This window comes from Canis aureus, chromosome 37, assembly GCF_053574225.1.
Source record: "Canis aureus isolate CA01 chromosome 37, VMU_Caureus_v.1.0, whole genome shotgun sequence".
Classification (NCBI taxonomy): Eukaryota; Metazoa; Chordata; class Mammalia; order Carnivora; family Canidae; genus Canis; species Canis aureus.
Window position 1 is genome coordinate 24,550,734 of NC_135647.1, and position 26,529 is coordinate 24,577,262.

Consider the following 26,529-nt stretch of genomic DNA (forward strand, 5'->3'; position numbering starts at 1 on the left):
TGCTCGACGAATGTCGTGGGTATTTCTGCTGATTCCCAGGGCCTCGGCGTCAGCGGGGACCCCTGTCTTTCTCTTCCTCCCTGTCTCAGCCACCAGCCAACTGTGAGCTCTCCTGCAGAAATACAAACCCAGAGCCCGGCCACCTCACCGCCTCCCCTACAGCCACCCCTCTGCGCCCCGTGGCCTGGCAACCTCCACACTCGTCCCCCTACAGATGGTTCTCGTGACAGCAGCCAGAGTGACACTTTTAGAATGCAAGGAGATCATGTTACTTCTCCCTCAAAACCCTTCCCGTGGCTTTCCGTCTCCCTAGATGAAGTCCAAATCCTCTCTGCTGTGCCCTCCCCTGCTGCCCTAAGCCTCCCCCCCACCCCGCCCCGGTGCCAGCTCGAGACCCTTCCCCGGCACACACCCCTGTTGCTCCCTCGGGGAGCTGGAGAGCCAGCTGGCTCCCTGTCTCCTCCGTCTCCATAGAAGAGTCGCTCTGCCGAGGAGCCTCAGTAAAGCAGCAGCCTCTTCACAGCCCACCCTGGACCTCCTCGACTCCCTCCCCCGTTGCAGCGTCAGCCCAGTGCTGAGCCCGGTGCGCAGGGCCCGGTTGCTCCAGGGCTCCGGGCTGGGTGGCTGGGTGCTGAGCTAGGCACTGGCCCCTGCGCCACCAGAGAAAGGCAACAGCAAGAGCCCTGGGCGGGAACTCAGAACACCTGGGGCCTGAAGTCAGGGCCTGACCTTGATACGCGCCACCCGTCCGACCTGGGACAAGACCTAGATCAAGTGCCCGGGGCCTTGTTCCCCTTCCTGGAATGTGCAGGGCCGGGCCCTTGCAGCCCCGAGCCCCAGTTGTCCTGTCCCTGTGAGGGGGGCTGTGCGCCACACGCTGCCCAACTCCTGCTCTCCTCTCGCCTGAGGAAGCCTCCAGAAATGCATGGGAGTCAAGCATGAGCTCTTTAGCTTCGTGTTATGGGAGCAACTGCGAGGAGGCTGGTGAGCGCTGCGGAGGTCACTGAGGTGGGTAAGGGCCTTGCAAATCGCTCTTTCCCGTTTGTCTTGGGAAGAACCACGGTTGTGATTTTGCCTAAAACTGGGGATGGACTAAAAACTCCATAAGGTTCCAGTTCTATCTGCGATTCCAACCATTTGTATCTTCCTTTACTTGAAATATGATTTGGGGTGAAGGAAATGAAGTTTTACAATATTTCAACAGATGGCGCTGCTGGTAGCTGTGATTGGACTGTAAAAACTAGATTTCAGCTTTACTAACATAAATAATCTCATTTTTAAAAAATGTTTATTGCATCCTGGGATGATACATTAGTTTCTTTAGTCTTTTATCTCACCAATACTTCAGAAAAATGGGCAGTTTTAACTATTTTGTGTGGTGATGCCGGCCCCGACACATGGAGCAGTCAGCGCAGCCCGACGTCAGTATCTCATGCACTCTCACCCAGTGGTGTCATAGAAAATATGACAAAATGCTTTACTTGGAGGAAAAAAGATTATTTGTGCATAAGTGCAGTCCATTCTGGCCTATGACATAAGTACAAACCAATCAGGGGGATCTATTCAGATGTTTTAAATAGATACAAGCACTATCTTAGATAACGACTGGTATGAAGAAGACACTGCAGTGAATCAGGGGCAGAGAGAAGGATGCGCGTCTCCTGGAGCCCGAGGAGGAGATGTTTTGCACAGAACCATGGTCAACGCGTTAGAGATGTGGGCGACGCTCGCTCACCAGCCTCTCCCGCCCCCGACCAGTGTTTCCATCTGGTCTTCAGGCGAGATCATCTTAATTACGCAGCCATGCACTTGCTTCTGGGTGTGGCTTCCCTGATTGCATACTTCAGTGCAGATTACAAATATTTGGCAGGATTCCTCCTTCTGTGGGAACCAGACAAGTCATAACAGCAACTGAACGCTGCACACTGTTGTGCAGGAAAGCACCGCGTCATCTCGGGTTTCAGAGTGCAGGGTATGAGAAAGTCGCTTTGGCTCCGCTCCCCCCTACAGCCGTGCGCCTGCAGCCGGGAAGGGGCTCCCATCCTGCTGCCACCTCCAGGCGACACCCGCGGGCACGGAGAGCCAGCCCAGAGGCCCCCGACGGGGGGTGACGTTCGGCGCAGAGAGTGGCTCTTTTCCTCTGCTTCCTGGCGCGACTGCCCAGGATGGGCAGGGGAAAGTCGGGTTCGGGTAAATGCCAAAAGAAGGCTTCCACATGTGGAATTTAAGAACTCACTGCTAAGGTTGAGAAGGTGGTCACAACCTGTTAGCTTTTAAAAACCTGACAATATTCATTAGCAAAGCCGAGAAACGTTGAGTGAAACAGCCCCGTAAGTTTCCCTTCGACCTGAGCCTAAAGGATCCACTTCTGTGCCCCCCGGTCCCCTTTCACCCTCCTCACGCTGTTCTTGCTGTGGAATGTTCTCCTACGTTCCTGCCCGGCCCCAGGCCTCCCCGCTCTCAGATTCCAGGGGCCCGCGGCCTGGCCCGGCGGAGCGCGCGTCCGTGACCCGGCAGCCTGGGAGCAGGCGGGGGACAGGTCACCAGCTCGCCTCTCAATTACCTTGTAAGGTGAGACAGGTGTGTGGGGCTTCTGGGTTTCTTACTTTATTAATAAAACCGCTTAGCAAACAAAGACCTTTACTATTTGTACAGTTGAAAACAGAAGAGTAATGACAACACTTGGCGCTCCCGTGTCACTTTCTATCCAGATGACCCAAGGTGGTTTACAGACCTTAAGCAACGTCTCCTCCCCACCTTCTTCCTTCTGTTTCTCAAGGTAGGGCAAGGAAGAAAGAAAGGGGAGGGAGGGGAGAAAGAAAAGGCGGTTTGGGGCCAGAAGCCCTCGGCCTGAGGTCAGCGGCGGCAGCGCAGGAGGCTCAGGGCTAGTGTGACAAGTACCCGGAGCCCGGTTCGCGGCTCACTCCCCGTCTTTCCCAGATGCCAGGCACCGTGCTCCACCTGTCCCTCTCCCACACCAGTTTTCATGAGCTCTCTTTTGTTTGAGATAAAAGTCACTCACTTTCCGTGTGCGATTTGATGACTTTTGACAATAAATACAGTCGTGTCACCATCGGCACCAGCGGGGGGGAGCACATTTCCCGCAGAACACCGTCCTGCTCCTTTGCAGCTAATCCCTTGCTCTACTTTTTGTCACTGTCGCTCTTCCTCTTTGGGGTGTCTTAGAGGGGTGTCACTCCTCATCTGGAGGTCGTTTGACTTCTTCCACCCGCGTCCCCAGGGAGCCCGTAGCTCACTCCTCGTTGGTGCTCGTTGAGCATTGGCACGTACCGGGGGCCGCTGCGTTGCTTCCTCTTGCGACGATAGGAATGTCGCTGCTGAGAACATTCCCGCACGTGGTGTGCATACGTGTGTCTTTATTTCTCGGGTCTGTACTCGTGCAGGGGTTGCTAGTTCAGATGGGAAGTGTATTTAACCCCGGGACGCTACCAAAGTCTTTTCCAAAGTCGCTCTGCCCCTTTGACTTCCCACCAGCAATGCCCGAGAGTTCCAGGTGCTCCACATCCTCGTGTTTAGAGATTACTCCGGTGACGCCCCATAACAACACGATGACGTTTAAGTATTATCGTTGGTTTTCCCGTCTTACAAATGAGGAAACTGAGACCTAAAGAGACCAAGTGACTTGTGTGAGGTACGTACGTAGCTAAGAGAAAGCAGATCCAGCGCGTATGAAACCAGACCTGTCAGTGCCAAAAACCAACTCTCTTTCAGTTGCGAAATGTACTTAAAGTCAGAAAAACTTGTGTTGGCAATCTAGAGGATTTTAGGACCGATGAAATATGATTAGTTACATGTCAAAAGTCAAGAGCCTACTACTTCATCTCTTGAGTTGTAAATACAAAGTTGAGCGTGTGCAAAAGAATTGTTAACTAATCAAATTTAGGGAAAGCACAGGAGATGAAAACATCTCTCATGTCTCAAGCTTTTATGGCCCCAAATCAGCATATCCTGTCATTTGTGTGTGATACCCACTCACCTCCTCCTTGGAACACAGGAGCCAGTGCTCACACCCTGTTTGCTGAAATTAAGAGAAAAGCCCACACGGAAGCCAGGCTTCCTGTGTCTCGAACATCAGCCCTTTAGCCAGTTTTTTGGGTTAAAATGAATTGTCCTTTGTGACAGGGCTTAAAGCCGATATCCTAAATCCTTTAAAACCAGAGCCATCAGTGGGGTAAAAGGCATATTACAGGAACCAGTTGCAAACAGAAAGGAAATTAGTGGACTCGGCGGAGTGAGGCTTCTGTGCACTCCCGGTGGCACGTGTTCTCGTTACGTCATCAACATTGCCCGTGCAGAGAACCTCTCAGGACCAACTGGACAAATAGTGGTTCTTTCCTTATTTGAATCTAAATGTCAGAAGGTTTTGCAGAAATTTTCAGATTCCTCTGCCTGGGAAATCCGAAGACCCCGAACCTTGGGTGCACGGTCCCTGGCTGATGAATCTGCCCTCTGGCCTGGCCTCGTGGGCCTGTTGTGACCCCGGTCCGCACAACTGCTGAAAGTTTTTTGGGTTAAAATGAATTGTCCTTTGTGACATAAAGACCACAAGAGCCTGAATCCTGTTAGTCGAGGAGTCTTTGTGACGCTGATGAGCAATGCCCACCGTTTGCCTAATGTTGGTTGTGAATTTGGTCACAACTTGTTTGGGCTTTAAAACAACATTGGCTTTTTCCTGTCTAGAGTGTGACATTTCATAAAGTGTGCTAAGAAACAGATTCCTGTTTCTCTTTTCTTTGTATTTGCCCTAGAATAGCTTAGAATATAATAAATAAATCTCATCAGATCGCTCACAATTACATCTGCAGTTGGGAAGGTGAAATGTAGGTGTTCAGAAAGTATCAGAGTTTGGGGGGAAAAGAACATTGCACGGGTCTAGAACATTGTCAAATACCGAAGGCTGAAAGGCTCGTTAAGTGAAGGGTCTAGAATTTGGAGCCAGATCTTCTAAATCTAAATCCCGTAATCTTTCTATTAAAAAAGAGATCCGATGCCTGGCTGGCTCTGCCGGTAGAGTGTGCAACTCTTGATCTTGGGGTTGTGAGTTCGAGTCCCACATCGGGTGCAGAGATTACTTTAGAATAAGATCTTAAAAAAATAATGAAAGGAGAAAATTCCATGTGAATATGCTAAACGCAGGTCCACAGCACTCTTCTGATTCAGCTCCAGCACTGTGTTACGGAGTTCAAGGAGACCAAGAGCTGGCGACTTGACCGGCCCCTGCCAGCCCTTTGGTGAAAGCCCTGCCATGCACCTCCGCCAGCTGCCCCTTGCCCTTCACACACAGCCACACCCCGTCCTGAGCAAGGAGCCTCTTGAAATTCCCCAGACGTCAGATTCTGAACACCGTCGGGCCACTTTTCTCTGTGCCCTTTTGGGAGTATGCATGCTCGAACACAGCCAGCTGAAAAACCAGGGACTTCGCCCACAATGTGACAGACTTTGCGGTGTGATGTCGTGCATGTCAGGGAGGCGAAGCCTTTGTCACATTCAGACAAGTACCAGCTGGTGCAGGTGCCAGGATCCCACCAAGAGTCAAGTGACAGGCGCATTCCTCTCCCAGCCCTGACACTCACCCTGTGCCATCACCTCTCTGGGGCGTGTGGGTGCGTATGTACGTGTGTGTGCATGTGTGTGCATGTGTGTGGGTGCGGGTGTGTGTGCGTGTGTGTGTGTGTGTGTGTGTGTGTTACTTCCTTCTTTTCAGCTGCCCTCCTAGGGAGGTAGCAACAAGTGCAAACTGTCAGAGGGAGAAGACCGAGAATTAAATTATATTACCCCGGCCCACCTCTGAGCCTTTTCTTTAGGAAACCTCTTCCAGAGTGATTTGTCCTGAGAGGCAGTCTCCTAGGTCACCTGCCTCAGCCTCAGCAGTGACAGGCCCCCATGGACACGCTCACATCCCTAGACCTGCAGTTTGCCTGAGCGGGAGCGCTCCGAGCAGAGGCGATCGTAGGAAGCTGCTCTGTAGTCTTAGAGTTCACATGTTGCATCCAGAGTGTATCCACCGATGACACTCTCTCTGCCTTTATAATTCCCTTCAACGTGAGGCTCTCAGGACATTCCCAGTGTGACGTCGTGCGTCCCCATGCAGCTCCCAAGGGAGGGGACCCAAAGACGGGCGCCATTCCTGGTGTAAGACGTTGAACCTCAGTAAAGAACCGGAGCTAAGATCTGACCTGGGCTTTATGTTGCACGACACCTTAGAAGACCCGAAATTTAAGAAGAGAAATCAGGACCATAGGCAAAGGGATCCTGATATTTGGGATTGGGAACTCCCTCCAAAACCATTTCAAACCCTTATTTGCATCCGGCCCCCACTTATCCACCGTCACTCGCCTCCTGCCTGTCGTGTTCACCGACCTGGCTCCCCAGAACCACGTCTTGTCGCTCTGGCGGATTCTGGGAGCGGTCGGGTTGGTGAAGGGCCCACGCGTGAGGAATCTGTTAGTCACGGAGAAAGGCTTCCTGAGTGAGGGTCCCCTCCGAGACTCGGTGACGGTGACGACGGTCTGGTGACCGGCTGGATAGATTCTCTTAGGCGGTAGAATCTGCTCTCTGTGGCCAGCTGAAAACATGATCTGCAAAACAAATACAATTTCAGTTTATAGCACCTCGCCTAATGTGTAAAATTAAAGACTGCTTGGAATTAATGATCAATCTGGCAGGTATTTGTGCAACAGGACCATAGCTTACCCGTGGTACAACATCCAAGAACAATATATTCCATTGTCAGTCTCGTATTTTGTTTTCTTTGCCTTTTTTCCCCCTTGTCTCCAGGAGACCAATTAATTGTTCAAAGGTAATATATAGAGGAGATTTCAAGAGCATTTACTTTGGCACCGTCTCTGCCCTTTTGTGGTCTGGCTAACAATAAAGCTAAAATTTGTTTTGTAATGATGGTTCCAGTTGGACTGGAATCCCTTTGAAGTTCCTGCATCTTGCTGTTGTGAGAGCTGAAGATATTATTTGATCGCAGTAAACCACTCTGCACATTATCAAACTTCGGTACCCACTGAACCGTGGCGACTTGCAGTGGCCTGGCTCCCCTCGCAGGTGCTCCGCGTGCGTGGAGTGCTCAGCAAGGGCGCGCCTGCGTCTCCATCCGCTGGGTGCCCCGTCATTGCCCCACGGGCCCCCCCGTGGTCCTTCCGCTCCCTGCCAGGCCAGTGTGGGCGCGGGCGGGGAGCGCTCCCGTAGGCAGCCTGTCACTCCGCCATCCGAATCCCCCTCTGGGGAGTAGGGTGTGCCGTGGGGGGCTCTTGATTGAGACCAATAACGAGACCCCCGTGGTGTTCAGTGACACGGCCGACTGGGCTGTGTTCCACCGCTTGTGTAAATGAAAATATTTAAAGTGATTTTTATGATAATTTTAAATAATCAAAAGAAACGCCTGAAAATATATTTTGGCACAGAAAATTCCCTCTTTACAGGAACTCCATAAATACGTCACGTGGAAAAAGAATCATAAAATCTATTTTAATCTGTTACCTCTGATTGCGTCTTGAGTTAAAACGTTCCTTCTACCTGTCTGGTTTCTACCGCTGCCCCTGCCTCACGTGTTTCCTTTTCACGTTTGACCTGAGTTGCATTTTAGTTGAGGGGAAAAGAAAAGTCCATTGAGCTCGCTCTTGGTTTCCACTCGGACGCATACGAAGTGAAGATGTCGCCACCGCCGTCCTCACAACAAGAGGGAAAGTGAACAAACTGGAAATCCAGGCCCGTCTTGGGGGCTGCAGGGAGCTGAGGTCACAGGGCACAGAGGTGCATCCAGAGACCCCGGGCCAGCACCGGGCGGCACAGGCGGGTGGTTGGCCCCCTATTGCTGGTCCAGCGTGGACGCCTTGACGAGGAAGCCCTGTGGCGCCCAGGACTCGGGGAGGCTCACGCTTCCATGAGTTTTACTGGCTCTCAGAGTGAAGGTCAGGGAAGTGGAGAAAGATTGGAGAGAAACCCTCGTGCTTTTGTCGGGAGGAGGACACAGGTCGCCGTTTTGACGGGCGGCCAGAGAGGTGGGTTCTCCTTACACAGGCTTCTCCTCAAGGGAACGGATTTTACCAGGGGCCAGCTGACCTGCCTCTAGCCCTCCAGGCCCTCCCTCCAGGACCTCCAGGCCTCCAGCCCTCCAGGCCCTGCCTCCAGGACCTCCAGGACCTCTAGGACCTCCAGCCCTTCAGCCCTCCAGGCCCTCCAGGCCCTCCAGGCCCTCCAGGACCTCCAGGGCCTCCAGGACCTCCAGGCCTCCAGCCCTCTAGGACCTCCAGGCCCTCCAGCCCTCCAGGACCTCCAGGCCTCCAGCCCTCCAGGGCCTCCAGGCCCTTCCAGCCCTCCAGGCCCTCCCTCCAGCCTCCGTGGCACTTCAGCAGGAGAGGAGGGAGCTCGGGAACCTAGGGAGGTCGCAGCCCAGACACAGACCCAGCCGAGCAGTGGGGGTGCTTCCTCTCTGCCCACACGCTAGCCCCACATCAGCAGGCTCCCCTACCATACGCGGGGTTACAGCCATTGGAGGAGTCTGTAAGGAGACCCGGAGACCAAGCGGGGACACAGCAGCAGGGACGCTGGGGATTGGTTTTTGGCACAGCTGCCGCAGGCATGGACGCGGCCTACCTCGTGGCCGAGAAACAGAGGCCTGGCGCCAGCGGCCACCGACCTGGGCTCCTTGTAGCCGGCCACCAGGTCTGGCGTGGCCTGTAATTTATGCTAAGAGGCAAACGTCACAGCCTGAGGGGGAGACCGGGAGGGATTCTTTAAGCGGCAGGATTCCCCGGGGCGAAGCTGTAACAGTGAGGCTGTGAGGTGGGCGTCCCTCGGCCCCCGACCCCGCCTGGCCCACAGAGGGAGCCCAGTGCCCCCATGGACTTGAGTCCACGCCGTCGGCTGCTAGGAACAAGCCACTGGAATGCGGGTGGCAGTGGGCATCGGGGAAACTGTGAAGGGGATGGCAGGGACACGGTGGAGGGGAACTCTCTATACTTTCTGTGTGATTTTCCCATAAAGCTGAAACTGCTCTAAAAAATATAGACTATTAAAATATATATATAGACTATTGGGGCAGCGCAGGTGGCTCAGCGGTTTAGTGCCTGCCTTCCGCCCAGGGCCTGACCCTGGAGGCCTGGGATCGAGTCCCACATCGGGCTCCCTGCAGGGCCTGCTTCTCCCTCTGCCTGTGTCTCCGCCTCTCTGTGTGTGTCATGAATAAATAAATAAAATCTTAAAAAAATTCAGACTATTAAAAAAAAGAAAAAGGAAGTCCCTTTGACAACTCTACTCAAGCCGTAGTGAGGAACTTGTAGGCTGATCTTTACCGTGGGGGAGGGAAGAAGGGATGTGGCGAGGCCCCGATCCCTCGGCCCTATAATTTCTGGGAACCAGGCGGCCTGTGATCTGTGCAGGCATCGTCGTGTTGAGGGTGAGCCGGCCGGACAGCCTGAGATATTAGAGAGAAAACAGTCGGTATTAGTGACGGCCTGAAACTGGAGAGCTTCTCTGAAATCCCAGCCCTCATTTGTTTTCACGAAAGTTCAAACCACGGTGGGCCTGCTTGATCCCCTGCCAGCTGCTGTTGGCTGATCGATGGCTCGTTTCATGCTGTGTTTAAAAATATGGAATCAGGAATTGGGTGGTACATTCTGAATCCCCGCCGAAACGTCTGGCCGGGCGTGGTGGGGAGCGTGGAGCCAGCGAGTTCTCTCCCGACACGCCCGGGACGGACCCTGGGGAGCCCGGGACGCTCTGGCTTCCGAGCAGCAGGGCCCAGCGCCTCCCCGGGGGGGGGGGGGGGGGGGGATGCAGCCGGCGCGAGACAGGCCACGTGCCCCCTGGATGAGCACCCCCAGCAGCCCGCAGCACCCAGTCCCACCCCGTGAGGTGTTCGGGCCCGCATGAGGTTCTTGGCGCTTTTTGGAAGGTTTTCAGCCTGGAGGTGGAATGGGTCTTCTTTCCACTCTCCCCTTGAAACCTCCGCATGTGTCATCTCTGGGGTCCCTTTAGCCGGTCTCGGAATCCCCTCCCCGCATCTGATTCTGGAGCCCGGGAAGGGCCCCGGACAGCGGGAGATGCCTCCTCTTACAGCAGTCTCAATCATTTACGTGATGACGGGGAGGGTTCCGCACAAAACTGGAAACTCCACCGACATTCGTTTCTAGGAATTGTCACTGTGCTGCGGGAGTTAGAACTCCAGGCCTCGACGCCTCCACCTGCCTGCGCACCCGCTCCCTCTGCACCCCATCACCCCCTCATGCCTGCACACCCGCTCCCTCTGCACCCCATCACCCCCTCATGCCTGCACACCCGCTCCCTCTGCACCCCATCACCCCTGCTGCCTGCACACCTGCTCCCTCTGCACCCCATCACCTCTGCTGCCTGCACACCCGCTCTCTCTGCACCCCATCACCCCTGCTGCCTGCACACCCACTCCCTCTGCACCCCATCACCCCCTCTCCTGCACCCCCTCAACTCCACGTGTGTCCTGCCGCCGCCCCCCGGCCCCCCAGTGCTCTCCCCTTCTCTGGCCGTCCGGTCCATGCTCATCCTTTCCGGCTGCGTGGGCACCAGACCACCTCCGTCTTCAGATTCGCCCCCGCCCATCGTCCCCAAGGCCAGACCCAAATGCGACTTCCCTGGGTGACCACTGGGCACCGTGTGACCCGGATGCAGCGCTCTTCTGTAGAAATAGGGCCAGGAGGTGTGCGGCGGGGGTGGGTCAGCGACCTTGCCTTTGGCCAGTTCATCTTCGGCCCCTCAGGACGGCCACATGCTCGCCTCCTCGGCCGTCGCGGCCTCACGCCGCCAGCACCTCGCTTTCGCGGGGCCACGGTTTGCACCGGGGAGGCCCCAAGTGTGTCCGTCGCCAGCCGCGGCCCTTCCTGGCCGAGCCGCTGAGCCGAAGCCGCCTGTGGCCACTCACCCTGCGCGGGCGGGAGCGAGCCGCGGCCGTTCACCCGCACTCACACGCACTCACACTCACTCACCCGCACTCACACACACGGGCCAGCACGAGCGGGCCTGAGACGCCCGCAGGAGCGCGACGAGCTGCCACCGGGTCCCGACAGGCTGGCATCTTCGCAGGTCAGAGGCTGCTCGGGAAGGGTGAGGCCGCTGGGGCTGAGGAGCGCGGGGCCAGGCTTCGCGCCGGGGCTGGGCGGGGTACGGTGCCCGGCGGGGCGCTGCCGTCGGGCCACCCCGCTCCCCGCCTCCTGCAGGCCCCGCGGGGCTGGGCGGCGAGCGGCGCGGACATGCGCCGGGAGCCGGCGTGTCGGAAAGCCCTGCAGCCCGGGGAGCGGGAGACGAACACCTTGTAAGAGGCGTGGTTCCTGGGATCCGGCCCCAGAGCAAGAGTTTTCATGTTTGCAGAATGAAGATGCATTTTTTTGCGAAGTCCTAGGCACTCACCCCAGGCCATGGTTTGACCTGCGGATGACTTCAGCGGTTGGAATCACGGAATGCAGGCTGAAAACTAAAAATACAGCTGAAGACAAAAGACCCGAGAGATGCTTATCAATGAGGCCCGGCCCTTACGGGGCTGCTGTTCACGGGCGGCGTCTGGTGGGTTTCCCGCATTTTAAATGTCCCGTTTAATTACAAACCAACTTAGCAAATAAAGGAGGGCTTTTCCCGTCCGCGTGCTTCCTCTGTGCCTCAGCCCCACGTGGCTAACCCGGTGCCCTTTAGACACCCGACCTGCTTGCTGGCCGGGCCACCCGGCGTCAGTCGGCAGCCACGACGCCCCAGGGGCCTGCACACCCCTGGCCAGCCCTTCAGGCGACGCCGGTGCTGCTCCACTCACCGCGCACACCGGCTCCTTCCCCGCCCTGTCCCCCGGGCCTGCAGCCCCACGACCCTGCCCGGCACCGCGACGCTCGGGCACCCCGGGCTCCAGAGCCCCTGCTCCGCGAAGCGGGGAGGGGGGTTCCCCGAAGCCCGCGGGTCCGGACGCCCGATGGCCGGCCGCCTCGGGGTGGAGGGCGCTGCAAGGCGATGGCAACGGCCCCCCACGGCCCCGCTTCAACAGCGGAACACGCGGCGCTCACGGCCTCCGCCAGCCGTTGCGGGGACGGGGTCATTCACGGAGCCCGGTGTCCCCGCTGCACAGCGCTCCGGGCATCCGCTGAATCCCACAGATAGGAACAGCCTCCAAGGTCGCAGACTTCTGAATTGCATCCCAGAGACACGTGTCCGTGGGAAGCACAGAGCAGGGCTGAGGCCTGGAGAAAGAGCAGGTGCCGTGTCCTCGGCGGCCACCCCGGCTCTCGAATCGCCCCCCGCTGGCTCCGGCCCGTCAGGCCCACCTGGTGCCTCCTCCTTTGTCCCGTGACGTCCGTGCCTCTCCTCCTCCTCCTTAGCTAACAAGACTTGACAATGTTTTCTGGGGCCTCAGTATTAGGCTTTAAGATCATGGGGCGTCCTTCCTTTCCTGGTTCATGTCTCGTGGTGTTGATCTGACGTGGACATACGCTCCCTTCACACGAGCGACTCCGTGGGAAAACCCCTTTTGATGACTCCCTGACTCTGTCGTCCTGAGCTGCTGCCCGGGTACTTGTGTGGTCGAAGCAAGAATCACATGATGTGTGGCTGAAAGCAGCACATAGGCCAAAACACCTTATTTCTAGGCTGATACTGTTTCTTCCCCTTAATGGAGGATATTCTGTTTTGAAGTTTGGGTTCCTTTTTATCACCTGTGTCTTTGAGAATACTTGCATCTTCTGCCTATTTTTTAAAAACTTACAATTTATAATTCCAAGATTTTTTATCTTATCGATAAAATATTTTTCAAGGTGATTTCCATTAGAGTTTATGATAAATCTCATAATCGATCATGCATGCGTCTGCTCGTCCGTGTACAATTGTAGCATTTTAACAGAAGGTGACAATAGTCTACCTATTTGGAAGCTAAGCTACAAAGTGACTGGATACTCTTTTCATACCAAAAAAAAAAAAAAAAAGGAAAGAAAACCTTAAACACTGCCAAGGTTGATCTTCTTTTTTTGAAATAGCCTTACATTGAGTATATTTATTTACAAATCATAACTATATATCCTTATATTTTATGGAACATCTAAGTTTCATCCATATTCATTTGAGATATTAATAAATAAGAAACAACATAACGGTCACTACCTTCATTCTTCCTGGGCACGTATATGGGTGCGACTTGACTCGAATGTCAGCTGCATGCAGATTTGGGGAAAATTATGGTATCATTATCTAAACGCTTGCATGGAGAGAGGGTCCCAATCTTCGTTAGAAAAAAACTTAACCAGGACATAAATATGTTCAGTGTCTCTTAAAATGTCCAGGTTGCTGATAACTGGGACACACTTTTCCATCTTTGATTGGAATGGCCACCTCAGAGTAAACCTTTGGGAAAGAAGAAAAACTCTTAAAATATGTCACTTAAAAAAATGCAGAAGTGTTTCAGACCAACTCTCTACTCACTCCTATGTTGCCACTACACCAACGGGTCTTCAGAAAGGACTGTCACCATCAATTTTTCATTTTTAAAGGACTTTAATTCTTTCAGCATGTTCATATGGTTTTATAAAGCCCCAGATACCCAGCAAATCCCCTTGGTGTTGTAAGACAAGATTGCTGTTAAAAAATGTTTAGGCTTAGTCAGCTTCTTCTCACCGCTGACTTCATGAGGGGCTCTGGGAAATGGTGTTTATACTAAGCTTAAATTGATAGGGCAAGTTTAATGCAGTGGGGTCAAAGGTACAACTGCTTAGCTGGTCTCATCAACCACTCAAGTTTCAGCATCGGTTTATAAAGAAAGGTCTGTAATGATAACATCTGGCTGCTTGAGCGTGACTGCGTTTTGCCTACTATGATTGAATGGAATTTAATGGCGGGGAGGAGAAAACCTAGGGCAATTTCATTCTTGAGTTATGGTTCCAGATGGACAAGGCAAAATGGCAGACTTTGATCAATCCGAGTCCAGCCATCTAGCAGTTTGTTGAGCAGACTTGCTTCTTCCCTCCCTACCCCGCCTCTGGCCCCCGTAAGACGACCATCCTTGCTGAGTCCATGGCAGACGTGCAGTGTGGGCACAGCTGCGAACAGGCTCACAATGGTCTGTGATTGAGAGCTCCTCTCTGGTCTGCTCATCTAGCCGGGCTTGGACTTGTTGCTCCATGAGGACCCCGAGGGTACTTGTGCTCAACAGAATATGCGGCACCCTTCCCCGGAGGGAGCTCCATGAATGACTGCTAACCAGCTGGAGATGAGATGGCCAGACAGAGGTGCCCAGCCCAGGTCCTGTTGTCAAAGAGGAGATGAAGTCAGTTCCAGATTTCCACCATCATTCCGGTTAGCTACTTTGTGCCAAGGGTACAAAGACACCATGACATTGGGGACCAAAAATGTGAATGTGTCATAAATCAGCCATAGACGTCATAGAAGATGCCTCCTACCTAACTCCTCCAGGAAGGGACGGTTCAGGTCGTACCCCAGGGCATTCTGCACTGGATACCCAGTTCATTCTGTTATCAGTCACAGCCCCTTAACATAAAAAGCTCATTGTGTACATATAAATTCACGTTGCTTAAGGTCTTTAAAGTCTTCCTTCACTGTACCTTTCGATCATTGAATGTCTGCATAACTTTTTAAATTTGCAAGAACTTTTTTTTTTTCAAATATAAACAAGTAGCTAGACAAAAACTGGAGTAACTGGTGGCAAAGACTTACCTCTGTAGTACAATAAGGCTGTGAGAGTGGGAAGAGCAGTTCTCTGATGCTTAACATCTACCATATTTGCTACACAAATGTGAAATGGTCTCGGTGTTGTTGCATCTCTAATAGGAGAAGAGACCTAGTCCCCGGATACACAGCAAGAAATAAAGAGGGTAGTGAAAGAGGGAGGCCTGGGGCGCTCAGCGGTTGAGCGTCTGCCTTTGGCCCAGGGCGTGACCCTGGGGTCCCAGGATTGAGTCCCACATCGGGCTCCCTGCACAGATCCTGCTTTTCCCTCTGCCTGTGTCTCTGCCTCTCTCTGTGTCCCTCATGAATAAATAAATCTTTAAATAAAAAAAGAAAGAAAGAAAAGAGGGTAGTGAAAGAGATGCACACCTGTGGTGCAGGTGAGAGGACCTTGGCCAGAATGTGATTCCCACCTCTAGGACCTCCTTGCTGTCTGACCTTAGGCAGTTCATGCAGCCCTTGGATTTTTATCCATAATATGGGACAGATGCCTAATCTACTTAACCTACTGCATACCTACCCCAGCGGCTTTATGAGGATCATAAGTGATACATGTCAGAGCCCTTCTGTGGACTCCAAGTCCTACCTGGACGGAACTGCCATTATCACGACTCCCTTGATGGTCCATTTGGCCGATTCCTGTTAATATGACCAGAGGTCAAGTGTAACTCCTCTAGGTCACATCAGAAATTAGAAGTAAGGTCTCCAGAAGGAAATATTCTACCAATTATATGATGCGACCTGATATAACAAATCCAAACCTACCGAATAAATGAGGTATGAGATTAGAAAACAGTTTTCCTTTTGGCTCAGTGGGATCCTTTTTCAGAGAGCGACCTTCCTCCTTACATTTAAGACATGAGTGTAGTGCGTGTAAGTTCTGTGTTTCTAGCGCTGTAGCCATTGCGTGAAGCAAGACACCTGTGTGTTCTTCTCTCCCTTCTCCATCATCCTGTCATTGCCTTCTGCATTTTACTCCGTTCCAGTCTCAACTCAATAACCACTGACAAAGCACATCTGCCTGAGAAATGCTAAGCAGAAATATATGGCCACCAAAGAGGAAGGGAGGCTGCCTCTCCTGGTTCCAGGAAAAGAGGAAAACCCAGACCAAAAACAACAGCAAAACCCTGATCTGTGCATAGCCCTGTCGGATACTCATTCCTACCCTAGAAGAAAAATGGGAGAAAGTAACACATAGAGTGAGCCTGAGATAAGCCTCTATCTCTTTTTGCACCAACAAACCAAGGGTCTACCCCCTTTTCCCTTTTGTATTAATATTTCGTTATCGCTTTCAGTCCTGAGGCCAGCGCGTTACCTCTCGCGCACATGGGATTGAAACCCTTTTAAGTAATTGTGATTATATGCTTCGTCCCCTTAAAAGCACAAACCACCTTTGAATATAGAGGAAAAAGATAAACTCCCGACTGCCAAGTCCATGAATCATGCTCTGTCCGAGGGGGTTCTACATGTAGAAAGCCAACTGTGTGTGTAGAAGGATATGTGTAGATATTTACACAGCACATATGTCATGTGTAAGTGAGCCTGATGAACACTATTGAGCTAAAACATGTTAATTCTGCAGTTAGGACTATTTTAACTTCAATTTCAAAATGTTTTTACTGCCCTGTACCTTCAATATCAACGAGGTAAAGAAAACTCTGCCCACATGTGCAGCCTCTTTACTGCTGTACTGGGATTTTCCAAATTAAATATTATGCTTAAATACTATTAAATATTAGCATTTTTCTCTTAATTATTAGACTGGAACTGCAGCTAATCAGGGAATAGTTCACACGAGCCTTCAATACTGGCAGAGTCACACATCCTACCCCTCCGTATCCATCTGGCTTACCCTCAGGAGAGCATCACTTTCATCTTTCTGTGGTTGTCTGTGCTGTAAACGCAAAAGCAGGGCCGGACATAGTGGATGGGACTACTAAGGGGATGGGACCCTCATCCACCCAAGGCTCCTCTGAGGAGAAACGACTCCTCTCCACCAGGGGAGAGAGCTCCCCGCCTCCCCTGTGAGTGATGGGGACCTTACTCGGGATGACGCACAACAGTGGGATTTGAGGAGGAGCTTGGCGGCGAGGCAGGGGCCGTGGGGACAGAGGAGATGCACGCACGGCTCAGCCATCTCTGCAGCCAGACGTGGCCCACGCCGTTACTGGGTCCACCCAAAGGCTGATACAGGATTCAAGAAGCAAAGGCAGATTCTTGGTCTTAAAAATCAATTATTAGGATCCAAAGTTGGTTTTTTTGGAGTAAGGATAACATCGTAGAATTAATTTGACAAAAAGAATCACCAGAGGAAAGAATTCTATGGATTATTTTTTATTTGTAAGCAACGTTTAGCCTAATTATTGCACAGAAACCATAATAGGTGGCACATACAAATATTAAACATTTATCTGACACCTCATTGGGTGCCACCCGCTGCCCTGGGGGTGCAAGGTTACCTACTCATAGGATGCTTATATACTAATGGGAGGGCAAGTAAAGCAGAGTAAACGGTGATCAAACAAGGCCTCCTTCTCTAAAAAGAAGACATTTGATCAGAGTCATAAAAGAAGTGAGGGAGCGAGCCGCACAGACCTTCAGGGGAATGGAGCTCTGTGAGTGCAAAGGCCCTGGGGCAGGTGTATGTTTTGCCAGTTGAAGGAGCAGCGGGGGGGGGGGGGGGGGGGGCGGGGGGGGCGGGGCGTGCACCTGACAGAAGAAGCAAGTGCTGGAGGAGGGAAGGAGACAGGGGAGATAACCAAGAGCCGGACTCACAAGGCAGCACAGGCCATGGTCAGCGTCGGGGTGCTAGTGTCCGGGGGTTACAGAGAGCTGTGGGATTACTGTGGCAGGAGGAATAACATGGTGCGGCCCACATTCATGCCAACATGTCGTTGCTGTGGGGAGAACGCCTTTTTTTTTTTATAATAAATTTATTTTTTATTGGTGTTCAATTTGAAAACATACAGAATAACACCCAGTTCTCATCCCGTCAAGTGCCCCCCTCAGTGCCCGTCACCCACTACCCCCACCCCCCGCCCTCCTCCCCTTCCACCACCCCTAGTTCGTTTCCCAGAGTTAGGAGTCTTTATGTTCTGTCTCCCTTTCTGATATTTCCCACTCATTTCTTCTCCCTTCCCTTCTATTCCCTTTCACTATTATTTATATTCCCCAAATGAATGAGACCATATAATGTTTGTCCGTCTCCGATTGACTTACTGCACTCAGCATAATACCCTCCAGTTCAATCCACGTTGAAGCAAATGGTGGGTATTTGTCATTTCTAATGGCTGAGGAATATTCCATTGTATACATAGACCACATCTTCTTTATCCATTCATCTTTCGATGGACACCGAGGCTCCTTCCACAGTCTGGCTGTTGTGGACATTGCTGCTGTGAACATTGGGATGCAGATGCCCTGCCATTTCACTGCATCTGTATCTTTGGGGTAAATCCCCAGCAGTGCAATTGCTGGGTCGTAGGGCAGGTCTATTTTTAACTCTTTGAGGAACCTCCACACAGTTTTCCAGAGTGGCTGCACCAGTTCACATTCCCACCAATAGGGTAAGAGGGTTCCCCTTTCTCCGCATCCTCTCCAACATTTGTGGTTTCCTGCCTTGTTAATGTTCCCATTCTCACTGGTGGGAGGTGGGATCTCATTGTGGTTTTGATTTGTATTTCCCTGATGGCCAGTGATGTGGAGCATTTTCTCATGTGCATGTTGGCCATGTCTAGGTCTTCCTCTGTGAGATTCCTGTTCATGTCTTTTGCCCATTTCATGATTGGATTGTTTCTTTGCTGTTGAGTTTAATAAGTTCTTTATAGATCTTGGACACTAGCCCTTGATCTGATAGGTCATTTGCAAATATCTTCTCCCATTCTGTAGATTGTCTTGTAGTTTTGTTGACTGTATCCTTTGCTGTGCAAAAGCTTCTTATCTTGATGAAGCCCCAATAGTTCATTTTTGCTTTTGTTTCTTTTGTCTTCGTGGATGTATCTTGCAAGAAGTTACTGTGGCTGAGTTCAAAAAGGGTGTTGCCTGTGTTCTCCTCTAGGATTTTGATGGAATCTTGTCTCATGTTTAGATCTTTCATCCATTTTGAGTTTATCTTTGTGTTTGGTGCAAGAGAGTGGTCTAGTTTCATTCTTCTGCATGTGGACCATATCTGGGGGCATCACAAAGCCAGATTTCAGGTTGTGCTACAAAGCTGTGGTCATCAAGACACTGTGGTACTGGCACAAAAACAGACACATAGATCAATGGAACAGAATAGAGAACCCAGAAGTGGACCCTCAACTTTATGGTCAACTAATATTTGATAAAGGAGGAAAGACTATCCACTGGAAGAAAGACAGTCTCTTCAATAGATGGTGCTGGGAAAATTGGACATCCACATGCAGAAGAATGTGGGGAGAACTCTGAGGAAGCATCGGTGGAGGGAGGGCGGCAATGACGTGGTTTTCTACTGTTCAGGAAACTTGGGGGCATCAGCTAAATGGGTCAGAGCAAGAGGAAACTGGGGGTGCTCTTGGAGGGCTCCCGCGGTGGGCTGGGCTCACAGAGGAAAGAGGGGCCACATTTTCTGAGCTAACACCTCAGCTCTACTCTGGCATGTTCTGCCTGCATGATTTCCACACCCCCGATTCCCACCATTTCCCAGTATCCCTGGTAAAGATTTCTTTTTCTGTTTTTTTTTTTTTTTCAAAAAAGATTTTATTTATTTATTCATGAGAGACCCAGAGAGAGAGAATCGAAGACCCAGGCAGAGGGAGAAGCAGGCCCCACGCAGGGAGCCCAACGCAAGACTCTATCCCAGGACCCCGGGGTCACGCCCTGGGCCGAGGGCAGATGCTCCGCCTGAGCCCCCGGGTGGCCCTTTCTTACGTTCTTTCCTGTGTTTCCTCTCATTCAATCTCTGCAGATCTGTTAGGAAGTTACTAGAATCTCTAATCAGGGAGGAGGAAGCGGGCTGACAGGCCGAGGTGAGGTGGTGGCAGGTGATGGAGGCGGGATGAGCACTCTGGGCCCTCGTCCACCAGGACGGGCCTCTTCCCAGGGAGAACCCACTGCTTTTGTGAATCACCAAGTTTGTATCACAATAGGGTGAGCGGGTGCAGAAGGTCACGTTAGTATTTGGGGGAGCCTGGTGGCGGTGGGGACACTCGGTGGGAGCAGGTTGTACGGATCAGAGCTCGTCTGGTTGTGAGGAGGAGACAGTGGGGGGGCTACGGCCTGGGTGACAGGTGCCGGCACACCCCCCTTCCCACTCTCTCCAGATCTCTTGCTTGGCATGACGCCGTGGTGGCTTCGGCACTGTTGGGGGGTGATCAGCAGCCTGTTTCCCAGCTCGCTGAACCAGCCCCGCCTGAAGAGAGAACACCCCTTTCTCGAGGGTTCCTACCCGAGTGCCAGATCCGGGGCTTCCAGACATTTTGCTGGGTTATGGGTCGGTAGGGATCGACCTCCTGTCTCGAGGGTGCCGCATTCCCATTGGCAGGATGGGGTCAGGTCGCGAGGACAAAGGGGACACACGACAGAGTCCTCCCCCTTTGTCCTCTGATCTCTTTCTGTATCCACTTGTCTCAGGACCATGACCCGCAGGTCATCATGTAAACTTGGGCCCAGAGGGGACGTCGGCAGGCAGGAGACAAGAGGAAGGGACCGTGGGTCCCAGATCCCGGTGGGCGATAACGGCGGGTCAGGGGACTGAGGACAGGAGGCCTCGTGCGGATCCTACCGCGGAAAGGCCCAGGTGCCCAAACCGTGTAGACCCGTCACCAAGGTGATTTTATAGTGGGATTTGGATTTTAGATTTGCTCTTCAAACGGAGTCCCTTCACGACACAAGCCCCAGTTAGGTGACCATCGTGTGTCTGTGGACGTGGGGCGGACTGCTAACTAGTGATCGTCTCCAGACCTATGGCTCCGGAGCTTGATGGGTTTTCTTTTCAGTTTTTGTTTTGGGTATTGCCACTTAAAAGAAAAAAAAAAAGACCCTTCAATTAATCCCAAAAAAGAATAGGTGATTGTGCCTTCCCTGTAGCTGGTATTAGGCGTGTTGGAACCTGGTTTGTGGAGTTTTCTCCTCATTTCTTCATGCCTGTCGCTGTTAGGACCTTGTCATCTTTGCTACTTTTATTGTTTTATGACTCTGCTCTGTGCTTATGTCAAGCGGGCGAAATGGCTCCCTGCTTCGGCGGGCGGAAGCCCCGACGGCTGGGGGGCACCAAGCTAGCTCATGTGGCGTTTTCTGTGAAAGGAAAACCACGAGGTTATCTGACCTTTCATTTATGGAAATAGAAAGAGTAAGGGTTTTAGGAATTTTATAAATGTAGCTGGAAACGACAGAAAGCACGACACTCCTAAGGACAAGTTCTGGTGTCCCCCCACCCTGGCGGGAACTGTGATGCCGGGTCCCCGGGGAAGCCAGATGTGTGCCCGCGGTGGGGGGGCTGCGGCCTGGGTGACAGGTGCCAGCGCGCCCCCCTCCCCGCCCCCTCCATCAGGACCCCCGGGGCCCCCCCCCCGCCCGCCCCTCACCCCCACTCCTCCTGCCCTAGCACCTCGGCCCTCGGCGAGCTGCCCCGCCTTCGCTGCCCCCTGGACGGCAGGTGCCTCCCTCCGGGGACCCCAGCCCCCTGCAGCCTGAGCCCGCCGCGCCCCTCCCCAGGTGAGGGGACCCCCGCCCCCTCCGCAGCCTAAGCCCACCACGCCCCTCCGCAGGTGAGGGGACCCCCGCCCCCGGGTGGAGCCAGGCCGTGGCTCTCACCCGCTGGCTCTCCCTCCAGCTCTAATCTGGGTCGGAAGGGCTCAGGCGGGGCCCCAGCTGGTGCCGTAGGCCGGGGCCCAGCGGCCAGCCCGCGGGCCAGCGTCCCCTGGCAGGCCATCAGCAGCCGCCGCCTCCTCCACGCCGCCCCCGGCGGAGGCGCTCCTGGGCCCCGGGCAGCAAGGGCTCAGGCGGGCCAGCTGACCACGCCACCTGCACACCTGGGTGCAAGTCTGCATCAGGTGCTTCTAATTTGTGTTCCCAGCCCCACTCGGGGCTCGTTGTGTGGCCTGGAGCAAGCCACTTAACCTGTCTGTTTCCTTATATGTCAAACGGAGATAATAATACTTAACTACATCACAGGGGTGGATAGTGTATATTAATTAATTAATGTTTGTAAAGTGCTTTGAAGATGCAAAACTGGTTAAGTGTTTAAGTATCCTGATGATAGTCCTTGCTTATTATTAGAACCTTCCCAGGTTCCTGGACCATCACTCACTGATTACGACTGGGTTCTAATAGCACCTGCTGTGCAATCCACTCAGGGATCTAAGGCACAACCCATGAGAATTTAGCCCAAATGGATTTATAATTTGAAAAAGATGTCGGTGAGGCCTGTGCCCAAATGCTGGGCCAGTTACAGGGCTCCCTAGCAATTTTCCAGAAGCTGAGAGGACTGCATCGTGGTATTTGCTGCAAATGGTGCTTGTTGTAATTGCTTTCATCTTTTATGTGGTGCTGCTCAGATATAGATTGAAAACTGCTTGCTGGGACTTGCGGTCTCCTCAGGCCATATCTCAAGGTCAAGATGGGAGAAAATGGAGGCCATATGGTGTGGCCAGCACTGATTTATTTGCAAATCCATGGAACTGTGCTGGAAAGAATGAGAGTTCCTAATATACTTGTCTTCCAGGCAGCTCTCTGAAAGATTCCAGGTGCTGTGCATGAATATCTTTTGCACCCCTCTTTTGTGGTCATGTCTATTTTTAAAAGGTTTTATAGTGGGATTTGGATTTTAGATTTGCCATTATCTTCTGTAATGCCCCATTGCATATATCTCACAAACCAATTAGGTAGGTTGTATTCAGGTCCGAGGCTGCTAATAATCAGAATAAAAGGAATCCATCACCAGCCTTGTTAGAGATGTGGCTCTTAGCCATCTGATCGAAGAAGCGAGCCAGACAGACTACGTCCCACAACTTACAGGTTTGATCACACTGTGCCTGATAACTCTAACAAAAAATGTAATTCCTACCTAGTTTTCATTCATTAACATTCATCTTCATTTTCTTCTGCTTAAGTACCACTGTGACCCCTTATATTCTTTTCCTCATCAGCCTTTCCAGACAAATACATGCTATGTGTGCAGTATTTTCAAAGTTTCCAAGAGCTGAAATGGCTTTCTTAGTTTTTCTGGATAGTTGGTGTTGTTTATTTTTTTTCTTTTTCTTTTTTTTTTTTTTTAGATGTTGGGTGCTGTAATCTTAAAGATATTATGAGTCCCACTCTTCAGATTTTTATATGAAGAATTAACTGAAGATTTTCAAAACTCCTGAAGCTGAAAATCCTAGACTTTACCTTAAAAAAAAAAGTTGTTCCAATCCCCTTGAATAAGGCCCCTTGAATTTTAATTGGCACATGGATTGGTGGCTTTACCTTGCCCTTCTCATGATTGCTCCAGATATGATTATCAGGGGCTTTCCAAGCACGCTTAAGCAAGGAAGTAGGAGCATGTACATAAAACAGCATGCATGTTATTTTCTTCAAGGTGCTACTTAAGTACCTGCTGTAGGAACACAAGCAGGTCCTTTGGGATGGAGGAGCAGCGTGACACACACTTAGGGCATGGAGCCAAGCACGCTCTGCTCTCATAGAGTGTGTGTCCAAGCCATTGATACTTCTTTTGGGCTTGCACCGCAGGGAGCCTGAGTTTAAAGAGGACTCCCTTTTTCTGGTGAACATACGTTAACTTGTTAGAGAAATAAAGTGGATTGAAAATAGATGTTGCTGTTTTAAAAAATAGACATTACAGTGATGATCATCTGTTTTGCTAGCAGCTAGCTTCAGTTTTCCTGAGTAATAGTCTTCTTCAAGTGATTATTCTTAAAGGCCCTCTAAAGTTTGCTATGGAAAGCTGTCAGAGTAAAAGCGTCCACTACTTGAAACAGATTTATTATAACCAGGATCTTATAAGGGGCTGAGGAGAACTAGTGGAAAAGGAGCATGCTCTTATCTTGGCGCCACCTCACAACACTAGCCCTTTGGTTCACCCGTGGGCTGGCATTGACCTCCCCAGGGCTCTCACCTAGCCGCTAATCTCCTCTCCATCCAGCCCTTCCTTCCTGCCCTTGTTCTTTGATGCGACATCTGATCCACCCACAGCCAGATGCTCGGATTGTGATACACACCATCAGGATTTGGTGTGGATGAGGTGGCCCCCACTAGACAGCCTTGGCCCAAGGGAAGACAACTGTGTCCCTGTGAAATCTTCTTATTGGGGTGACAGTGTTCTAAGAATGCTGTATGGTAATGGCTGCTTAATTTATTCAAGTAACCAAAGATCAGTAAATTGTACAATTGAAATGGGTGAATTATATGATATGTAAAATATGTGACAATAAAGTCGTAAAAAAAAAAAAAGCCAGCCCCAAAGTTCTCCCAGCATGCCATCTCCCAGGTTCCTACCCAACCAGCAGTGGGATTATCAGAAAGTACATGAAGCATTGCATAAGAGTAAGTGAAATAAGTCAGAGAAAGACAAATACCATATGATTTCATTCGTATGTGGGCTTTAAGAAACAAAACAGATGAATATAGGGGAAGGGAAGGAAAAATAAAATAAGATGAAAATGGACAAACAGTAAGACTCTAGGAAGCAACCTGAGGGTCACTGGAGGGGAGATGAGTGGAGGGACGGGGTACCTGGACCTGGATGATGGGCATGAAGGAGGCCGCGTGCTGTGATGAGCACTGGGGGTCGTATGCAACTGATGAATCACTAAGTTCTACCCCTGAGACTGCTAATACAGCACATGTTAATGTCGTTGAATTTAAATAAAGATTTTTTTAATGGAAAAGCAAGTCTTCCACCTGCCGCATGGTGCCTGTGACAGATTCCCCCCTTCTCACGAGGTGGTTAGACCCTCGGGCTTTGCCAGGGAGCCCTGGGTGTCCTGGCCAGCAGGCAGCGAACTGTACTGAATGCTCTTCAGTCCAAGCGGGCAAACTGTAAATGAAACGAAATTTCACAAATTGTGACTTCAGCTTTCAACCGGTGAACAAGTCGAAGTGTGCTTATTAGAGAAGCAACTGCTGGCTAGTAATTGATATTTTCCCCCTAAGTCCCCACGGAGAGGTAGCAGCATCAGGTGCCTCTTCACTATGAAGAATCGCAGCCAAGCCCGTTCATGAGGGACCACCCCAACTGAAGAGAAGATAGCCCTCAAAGTAATGTCTTTTGGTTGAGAATTCAGGGCCACGTTTTCTCTATCATCATTTGGGTATCTATTTGCAAACTCCCAGCCTTGAATTATTCTCTGAGAACACTCGGGAGGTGCGGGGCCCCAACCCTGTGCAAGGCGTAACTGAAGAAAGGAGCCCAGGGTCCGGGCCCAGGCCAGCATGACACCGTCCACAGAGCTCATCTCAGACTTTAATACAGGTTGGGAGGGAGAGTTTTACTTATAATGTAGGTTTTTCACTTGAGCTCTTTGTTATAGGAATCGTTTCAAAGAGTAAAGAAAAAAGTCAAGAGAATGTTAAGTCTCAGGGGAGTAAGAAAGCGAGTAGGCAGGAATGAGGAGCCCCGGTGCCTGTCCGTGACTCTCACTTTTGATGGAAACCTTTTACAACGCCCAAGCGGTTGCTGCTGCTGAAGGAATACTCAGGCCAGGAAATCTGGCCTCCTTCACAAGCCCAGGTAGTGAAGAGCCATGTGAATACCGGTAGTAAACGCCTCGGTCTGCTTTTAACAGTGGAGGGTATCAGTGTCCTGCTTGAAAGCATTCCTAAGCAAGTCGATGTTGTAAAATAATACAGAAAACTGACATTTTTATTGTGACACAAGTTGCCATATAGCAGTTCTCTGCTGGCTCATCTGGTTTTTATGATCCGCCGTGTAGCTGTCATATCGAGACCTGACCAGCGTCTCCGGGCTCAGACTCTCTCATTGCAGCACCTGCCGAGCGCGTAAGCGCCCCTTCCAGCCGGAGCCTAATGGACTCTGTCTGCAGGCCCGTGCCAGACAGGCTCCGTCCTGGCTCTGTCCCCCCGACACCTCACTCCCAGCTCTCTCTGCGAAGACCACCCCGAGGCAGAGACACCACCGTGCTCGTGGGTGCGCGGTCTGGCCTCCTCCCACCAGGAATCTGATGGCCTCCTGGTCAGATGTCAGCTGTCCGTGAGTCAGGCTCCCGAGTCCCCTCCTGTGGCAGAGCAAACCCACTCAAGTGTCCCCCTCACTGGGGGAGTGCGGCGCGGCTGCGTGATCCACATCACCAGATGAGCCACTTCCCTGGGGCCTGCCTGGGTACACGGAGGGCTCGATGGCCGCCCCGTGCAGGCCGAAACCCTTCTCGTATGCACCAGGAGGGAGATGGGGATGCCGTACCCACCGTCAGCCTGCGACACCAAACCTTGGACCAGAGAGTTAACTCAGCGGTCGTAATCACTCGGACCTCTTGCAGTGCCGCTTGGCAATGACCACAGGCTACAATATATCACGGGTTTTCGGGCGTACGCACACCCCGCCGCCGGACAAGCTTCTTGTCTGTGATCGGTCTGGTGCAGGATGGAAGTTTGACTTCAGGGGGATGGGGTGCTGCATGGAGCAGAGGGTCCCGCTGCGATGTCCGTCCGCACACCTGCACCGGTTCCCCCTAGAGAAAGCCTCCAGCATGGTCTCCTGGGAGGCCCGACCTCGCTCTTCCCTTGTGCCTTGGGAACATACTGTAGATGATTTCCTGGTGAGGGAGCCCTGGAAGGAGCCCTGGGCCCTTCTCCAGCAGTGCGCTCTATGTCCCTGGCCTTCAGGCCGCCGCTCAGTCCAGG

The 26,529-nt window shown here is 51.9% G+C and overlaps 1 protein-coding gene across 2 annotated transcripts in view; it reads left to right on the forward strand.

Annotated features, from left to right (window-relative positions):
- The window catches only part of GMDS (GDP-mannose 4,6-dehydratase), a 575,871-nt gene that overhangs the window by 523,184 nt on the left and 26,158 nt on the right, over positions 1–26,529 (forward strand). The window contains exon 10 of one of the 2 annotated variants that reach the window (XM_077886287.1): positions 11,371–11,610. The exons of the other annotated variant lie outside the window; for it this stretch is intronic. Within the exon in view, the coding sequence (XP_077742413.1) occupies positions 11,371–11,595 (225 nt within the window). The 3' untranslated portion in view covers positions 11,596–11,610. Of the gene's footprint in view, positions 1–11,370; positions 11,611–26,529 lie in introns of those variants that run through there. 2 annotated transcript variants of the gene reach the window in all.